Source organism: Caenorhabditis briggsae (assembly GCF_000004555.2).
Source record: "Caenorhabditis briggsae complete genome, chrX, whole genome shotgun sequence".
Lineage (NCBI taxonomy): Eukaryota > Metazoa > Nematoda > Chromadorea > Rhabditida > Rhabditidae > Caenorhabditis > Caenorhabditis briggsae.
Genome location: NC_013491.2, coordinates 9,984,787 through 9,993,172, shown reverse-complemented (window position 1 = coordinate 9,993,172; position 8,386 = coordinate 9,984,787). Strand labels below are relative to the sequence as shown.

Sequence of the window (8,386 nt, the reverse complement as noted above, 5' to 3'; positions counted from 1 at the left end):
AGCATATTTTTTCTAGTTTCAGTTTGTATTTGTATTTGTATCTTTGCTTGTACTTATACATCTGTATCTTTTACACAGTCTTTTATACTTTGTTGTGTTTTGAGTAAAATAGATTTCAGTTTTTCACTTTCTATACCAAATCTCGAGTAAAAACATTTTCTGCCGTCAACCCATTTACTTAATTCTGAACTATTTTCAGATCCAAGTTGAAATACCCAAATGTCGTGCCTGGTCTGTGAGACCGACGCACACGGTCAACACTTCGGAATCCGATGTTGTCGGGCGTGTGCGGCATTTTTCAGAAGAACCCTCACAATGAATCTTAGGTACAAATGCCGATTCGATCGGAAATGCGAAGTTTCGTTTAGTAAGTTTTTTATTCTCATATTGGCATTGGTCTATTTCGCAATGGTTTACGTTTTGTGCCAACGGGAAATACGACACCGGAAATGATGAAAAATTCTGAATAATGAGAAAACAAAAATCAAATTTCAGACAAAAGATATTCCTGCAGATGTTGTCGATATGAAAAATGTGTACGAGTAGGGATGCGTAAAGATAGTGAGTTTTTTATTCAGTTCTACCCTGACCCTAACACTTTCGAACGACCTAAAAATAGCTGCACAAGTAGGTACTCAAGTACTGCCAGCTGCTGACCAAATTATCAACACAAGCATGCTCCCCGTCTCCCCTCTTGCCAATGCCCACCCTATTGCAGATCTCACATCCCCTGTTTCAGTGGTTCAAAATAAATCCGAAGCGGAAAAGGACTCGTCGGGCAATGAGACCGATAGCATAGGACACTCGCCACACTCCTCCTTAGAATCATATACATATCGACCGCCCAGTTTTGACAAACAGATACAGAATCCCGACCCTCCGCCCTTACTAATGAACGGGAATTTTGTGCAAGAAGTGTCATCAGAAGCCTATCAACCAAATGGCGATTTGCATCAGCAGCCAAACTTCCCATTTCACAGAACAGTCATTGAAGAGGTTAGACATTTGTTGTTCTTTTCTTTGTGAAATATTTTATGGTTTGTTGTTTGCGTTTGAAATCATAAAGAGCTAGGTCAATAGTTCTGTGAGCAGCGATCAAAGTTGAAATGAGTCAGCAGTTCCTTCAAAATGGAAAGTAGTCTAAGAAATCAGTGTGATGAAAAAGAAGAAGTGGCTCTAATCCTCTTTCGGATTGTCTTCAAAATCTTCCATAGATCATGAGCGATGTCGTTGGGGCGGAATTAGTTTACGAAATCTGATGTTATAGATAGAGCACATAGTCCGCTGCCTGCTGCGCATTTCTCCCCCTCATACTTTATTCATCTCCTCTAGTGTTAGTGCGTAACGTCGCCTTTCTCTCAGGTCCGGAGCCTATCCCCGGTCTGCTGCTTCGATTAAAACTCCCCATAGCAACCAGTGAGACGTAGACCAAATTCATCTGCTCCGTTTCCTTTTATTTCTCATTCTACAATTTTTTGTGGCGTTTTTACACAATGCCCATGATGTTTCTTGTTAGTAACAAGAAGAACCTCCACTTGCGGTATCTTATACCAAAAAGTCTGACTTCTGCCGTAAGTTGACCAGAGTAGAGTTCAATTTTCTTATCATTCCGTGGCACATACCGTGCTTTTAGTATAGACACACTTTTTCGGTCAAAGAAATGTATAGAAAATTCAAGAAAAAATAATCGATTGTGTTATGCGTTTTCTTTTTGCTTCATTTAATCTAATAAATTTTCAGGTTGGAAGAGCAGTCATGCCAGCTCCTCAGCAACAACAGCATATGCAAATGCAACCGCATATTCCTTCTCAATTCGACTACCATTACACAGATCTGTTGAGCACTGACGAACACAACATGCCATCATCATCCACACAACACTACAATAACGTGGTGCCACAACCGGGGTACAATAATCAAGATTCTGGAAATCCAAACATGTTCGCGATGGCAGCCCAACAAGCCACCCAGGATCTTCATGTGAATGTTCAAAATGTGTTGACGCCATCCATTGATAACTTGTTTGGACAGGTAGGGCTTCTTTTTTCGGATTTTTCAAAATGAGCTTTAATTTTTCAGCCACCAGATACATTTTGTCAACTTCCGGATATTCCACTAACGCTGTGCCAACAAGCCTTGTTGGCCTATCGGGAACATAACAAGCAGTGGCCGGATCAGGACAAGGTGGGTTGATGTCTTGGGTGGCATTATTTGCAAAATCCCTTCCGCATATGGCTCTTGTCTAATCCTAACATTACAGATGATTGAAAACGTGCCACTCGACATGGAGAACTTCATGCGCAATCACTACATTGAAATCGAGCACATCGCACGATTCTGCATGTCCATCAGGGTATTCGCGCAGTTGCCAAAGGATCAAAAGTGGATTATCTTCAAGCACTTTTGGACTCGTTTCTACGAATTGGACCGGTGCTTTGCCACTTGCCAACGTCTCGGATATAATCTGAGTGACGAGCGCGGGCTCACTTTGAATGGGCAGATTATCAACTTTGGAATCTCTGTGGTGAAGTTGGAGAATATCAGTGACATGGATGCAACACAAGTGAAGAAGTGCGTTTGATTAATACTGATTGTTCAGGCCGAACTTACTATTTTTCAGCTTTTTGAAAGGAAGCATGGACAAGTTCCGACTAATCTTCATCAACCCATTTAAGAAACTTCAACCCACTGAATACGAGCTAATGTACATGATGATGAGCATTATGTGGAGCGTTTCTAGTAAGATATTTGACACCTTAACAAGCCTTTCAAAGGATTATTGTTTCCAGATCTCCCGGGAATCACCGACGCCACACGTGATATGTCTGAAAAGGTGGAGCTACGACTTGCAGAGGATCTACATACTTATTATGCCGAGCAGTACGATAACAACAATCCAAACTACGCGGGTAGAATAACAAGATTGAGCAGCATCGCCTCGGCTGTTGATGTAAGTTTTGATTTTCGAAACTGGTTTTTGACGAGCTGATTCTCGAATCTTCTGGAGATAATCAATGTTTTTTGCAGGAGATCACTGAACGCAAGAGGGAAGATAGTCAGGTGTCCAAGACGTTCAACATCTTTAAGAACGATTTCTTCTTCAGCGATCTCACCGATTTCCCAGTCTAGATCTTAAATTTTTCATTCTCCTGTCATTTTGTCAATTAGGTAGACTCTTGTACTTTTCTGTGTGTCACTGTCTTCAAAATCTCTCTTGAGAATACTTTGAAAAATCAGCCAATCAACTGATATTTTCCTCCCCACTTCCAGTCATTCAATTTATGTGTATTAATGTGCCTTCGTCAGACAAAAATTCTTTTAAAAAGCTCCACTATCCAAACCTCATCACCAGTTACAACTCTGACTTTTGTAGTGTATAGGAAACAAAATATTGTACTTTTTTTTGAACAAAACCCCAAGGTCTTTTGAATGATATATGTTTTTTTTCTTCTAAATGCTTAGACTTTCCATCACCTCCATACCAAATATGAATCCATCTTTTCTTTATGTCTTCACTGTCCCTTGAACCAAATGTATTATATTTTTCCAATTTCATAAACCTTTCTGTCACATTTTTCTCACACTATTAGCAATCTAGTTCCCACCGAACTCACGAAAAACAAAATTATTAGGAATTTGTTTATTTAAATGCACACCTGGCATAGAAATTATATCACAAGGCGAATAATGCTTCAAGGGGACTTGAAAGTGTGAGAAATTTCAGAAATTGCTGCTTATTTACTTTTTGTCCGGTTTTAGATACAGAGTTCCCAAAGTGAAAGTAATTTAGAAAAATAGAATTTCTGACTTTTTTTTCAGTATAATTGGTCCTAATTTGCATTCGAAAACATTTTTTGTCGCGTTTGCTCTGGAAGTTCAGAAGTTCTCTTTTGTTCTTTAAATAGTCGGCTCTGTAGATAAATGATGATTCAAAATATGGAAAAATAAAATTACGGTATATCCTCTAGTAGGAGCCCACTAAGACGGTCAAGTTTGAGCTGAATTATCTCGTTTCCTGTGATAATAAATTGGGGAACAGATCATTTATTTGTAAAAATATGACTCAGTTGACGAATGTTCGATGTTTTATACAGAAAACCTGATAAGTGAGCTTAATGCTGACGGTTTGGGTGGGCTTCAATCAGAGCAATTTCGGTATTTTAGAAATCTCCAGGAATATTTTGAATAAAACATTACACCGAGGATAAATATTTTTGTAAAAAATTCCATTCTGAGATTCTGGAAAAACTACCAATACTGGAGTTGTTATTTGGAAGACCTAATAAGTTTTTTGTACGCAGAGTAGCCATGTAAACTCGAAAATAGCCAACATTAAATTTGAAAAAGAAGGCTAAAAATTTTGAAAGGTCACTTTTTCAAGTGGCGTTTTCTTCGTAATTGGAAATATAAGGTTATCTGGAAAAGTTTATGAAATTTTTTCCGGTACTCTTATTGAGAAAATTGTTTACATGAAACTCTAGATTGCAATTATTATGGTACGAAAAGATTCCAAATTCTCGTAATGCTTTCCACGCAAATATTCCTAATGATCGTACCCAATTTTCACTGGTAAATTAGTCCGTGCCAGTTGACTCACAAAATCTTGAGTGATTAGCTAGTCATCAAATACTTTATTTTTCACCAATCTTTGAGCTATATAGAAACGTAATTTGAAAAAAGCTTCAGCTTCGGCTGAACTGAGAGATCCATAGAATATGATCTTATCGAGATTTTTTCGAACTGAAAAATCTCACAATTACCCATACCATTTTCTCACAAAGACTCATGTGAGCAACACAGCAGTTATGATACTCGTGATAAGATAAAACCGCGAGGTATAATTATCTTATCGCGAGGTGAAGATAATTGTGAGATAGTCAAAGAAAAAACCCCCGTTTATAAAATCCTTGAAAAGGGACATTATTTGAATTTTTTGGTTGGTTTCTAGACAAAATTTTGCATGTCTGAAACATGAATTCTAAATTTGTCTTTAAAAGTTCAAGTTCTGAAAATGTGTTAAGGGACTTATCAATTTCATAAATGATCATTAGACCATTGTTAATTAGCAAAAATGTGTTCAGAATTCAAAAGTGCAACAGGACTTTTTCACATTCCATTTCAAGATTCTGAATGCAGCGAAAGTTTGAACGACTTTCAGGTTTTACTGAAATTAGTTGTACAACATTTTTTATTTCAAAATACTTCACTTAGCAAAAAGTAGCAAGAACTTCGTAACATTTATGCAATCATCAAACTATTCTTACAGTGTTACGATGATTCAGCAACCCCAAACTTTTTTTGCTGTACTTTTGGTAGCCGCCTCCCCTCATTTTTTTCATTTTCTTCTGATAACAATAAAAATGATAATAATAAAAGCTTCATCATTCCTCAACTATTAAAAATTGTCTCCGATTCGATTTTCAACATGTTCTCCCACTCCATTCTCATATTTATCTAACTGTTTATAATTTCATGCCTCTATTTGCGGTGACAAAAAGAAGCTCCGGTAGGGCGGCATATTTTTTATGCGCTTTTCGAACAATGCTGGTAACTGATGACTACTTTCTCTGTAACAATAAGAAGTGCAATGGGTCATCTCATTAGCTGCTGCGCCCCCGATTATGAAAGAAAACCCGGACCGCCCAGCGCGGTCTCCAGTTAGAATATGAGAGCAAAAGAATATAATAAATAGAGAGTGAAGGCGTGACATATTTTATATAGTAAGCAATTATTACGCAAGTGTTGTTTGGGAGATTGTAAATGAGATGAGCAACGAGGCGAAGAATGGGGTCCTTTCTTCCCCCGAAGCTGGTGCTCTTGCTCCAGCCCCGCACATTTCGTCGCCCAATCAAAGCTACCCACCGACTCCACCCCATCTGGCTGTCAGTTTGATTTTGAAAGTGGGAGGATAGGTTTTTGGTGGTCGTGGTGGTTTGTTATAGTTTCCAGTTTAACATTGTCTGCATAATAATCTGAGCGATCTGTACTGAATATTTCATTAAAGAGAAGATAGTGCTCAAATGTATGGCATATTCTTAATTTTAGGAAATTGTTTTTTCGAGGTGTAATTAAATTGAAAATAGATTAGATTTCTTTTGCTTTAGTTTCTGCCCTTCTTTTTCTTTTGCTTTAGTTTCTGCCCAAAATTCGAAAAACCATCAAAAAACACCTGAAAAACGTCATCAGGTAAATAATCTCTGTCTCGTTCTGTACTACAAATTTTTGTCTTCAGACATCAAATTTTCGAAAATTATTTGTCAGTCCTTTTAAGAACAAAATTTTATCACCTTCTGACCTCATGGTTCAAAAAACGAGATCCCGCCCATTTGGCTCCAAAATGACTCGAAGAACCCATGGAGTAAATTGAATCGAGCATTCAGTTAGCTAATCTTTTCATTCTACCCTCATCCATTTTTTTTGGATCTCTCCCTGTTTATTGCCCTTTTTCTGGGAGTCTTTTTCAAAATTGAAGTTCTCACTTCTCTTTTTTCAAACTGAGTATTTAGCAACAATGAACGGATTTCGTGTCGAAGACTTGCTTTCGGAACGCGAAAAGGATTCGAACTCGGATGAGGCGTCGCATCGGAAATCGCCAAGCGATGGTAAATCGAGTCGGAAGCTGAAGATGCGACGAGCCAGAACTGCATTCACTTATGAGCAATTGGTGGCGTTGGAAAACAAATTTAAGGTTGGAAGTTTCTTTTTTTCTATTTATCATTTCAAATTTTCAGACTTCTCGGTATTTGAGCGTTTGCGAGCGTTTGAGTCTTGCTATTCAGCTTCAACTCTCTGAGACTCAGGTAATTGTACTTTAATGTGACTAGGAAAATATGCAAATAGACTATTTTAAATTTTCAGGTCAAAATCTGGTTCCAAAACCGTCGAACCAAATGGAAGAAGCATAATCCGGGACAAGACGCCAACACTCCACAGACCCCACCATCTTCCGATGAGGCTCCAGTTCAACCGGTGATCCCTGCACCGCCAGTCACTTCTTTCAATTCAATGGTAGGTTCCAATACATAGAGTTAATATTTTCAGAACTAATTTTTTTTTCAGCTCTTGCAACCAATTCTCACCCCATCACACGGCTCGGTTCTTCATGGTACTCCTCTCCCTTTGACACTCTTCAATTTGAACCAACTTTTGATGCCGCAAAACGTTGGATACGATTAAAACACTGTATAATTCTCTCTCAATCGAAGATTGCTAGTACGGGTCAGGAGTTTCTCATTCTACCCGAATCTCTCCTCCCGATTTTATTCCATTTCCCTTTCTCCCGAGCTTGAAACAAGCATAGTTTCCAAAACATCCCACTCTCATCATCCTCTTGAAAACAATTTTAGTGCGTAGCATCCGGTTTCTCTCTGTGCGTGAATCCGTCATATCTTTGTCATTTCGTTTTATTCTAAACCCCAAGAAATTATATTGTTGCATGATCGAACCAACGCCTTCAATAAAATTGACCCATTGGATCATGGTGATTGAAAACAGAAGAGCCGCTTTCTGCTCGGTAATTAAATCATGTGCATTTTCACACTCGACTCGTCACGGCTATTTAGTATTGAGCAGGGATCTTCAAAAGACACAAACGCGCTTCTTAATAGTAATCGACACATATTTACTGCAATTAGTCGTATTGGTTATTCGGAATAATATATGTCAGATTTTATGAAGAGGCGCTTTGATGAGATGTGAATAAGGAAATGCACTTATCTTGCACAATAGAAGTCGCTACGCATTTGCCATATTGAGAAGGATAATAGTGTTATGGGAATATTTATTGCGTGGGGCTCATCGGGTAGGGAATGGGTTTAAAACACAGATCATTTTCAGATCCATAAAAAATAGCCAATTCTCCTACAGTATCCAAACTATGAAGTTCAGAAATAGTTCACCTAATAAAAAAACCTCAATCTCATCATCCGGCCGTTTTCTCTCGTTTCTCGGCTTCACATCAAAAGTGAAGAATTGATGGCGTTATTCAAATAAATAAAATTCAAATATCTCCGGATGTGTTCCCTTGCATTTGCCACCAAACATTTGAATAAACGACTTTGGGAAGGTTTCCTTTTCTTTTAACAGCTGCATTTTCCTTTGAAATTGGTTTAATACTGACCTATTGAAAAAGTAGTTGGGTTGATGGATTGAAATTCAATGGAGGGATTTTCAAATCAATGTCTTGAAAATTGGTGTGATCCATCAAACATCAAAGACCCTGTCAGCTCATCCCCTGTCATGTTTTCTTGCGGTATTGGCAAATTGCTTTACGTTTTCCTGAGTAAGCGGCTGTTGTGATACAATCAACGAATTGGCCTCCACACACTTAAAACATGTTGGCCACTCACTCAATATCCAATGATTTGTGGACCAAAATTGACAACTC

At 38.2% G+C, this 8,386-nt stretch overlaps 2 protein-coding genes across 2 annotated transcripts; both read left to right on the top strand.

The window, feature by feature from the left end:
• Positions 1 to 219: 219 nt before the first annotated feature.
• Positions 220 to 3,129, top strand: Cbr-nhr-45 (the record flags this gene model as incomplete). Its single annotated transcript, XM_045239635.1, has 9 exons — positions 220 to 367; positions 496 to 618; positions 641 to 996; positions 1,741 to 2,031; positions 2,080 to 2,184; positions 2,261 to 2,571; positions 2,621 to 2,739; positions 2,790 to 2,950; positions 3,028 to 3,129. The coding sequence occupies 9 exons, from the start codon at positions 220 to 222 to the stop codon at positions 3,127 to 3,129; spliced, it is 1,716 nt and encodes a 571-aa protein (XP_045095436.1).
• A 3,382-nt stretch (positions 3,130 to 6,511) lies between these two features.
• On the top strand, positions 6,512 to 7,176 carry Cbr-ceh-1 (the record flags this gene model as incomplete). Its single annotated transcript, XM_002644526.2, has 4 exons — positions 6,512 to 6,688; positions 6,732 to 6,800; positions 6,859 to 7,008; positions 7,060 to 7,176. The coding sequence occupies 4 exons, from the start codon at positions 6,512 to 6,514 to the stop codon at positions 7,174 to 7,176; spliced, it is 513 nt and encodes a 170-aa protein (XP_002644572.2).
• Positions 7,177 to 8,386: the final 1,210 nt, after the last annotated feature.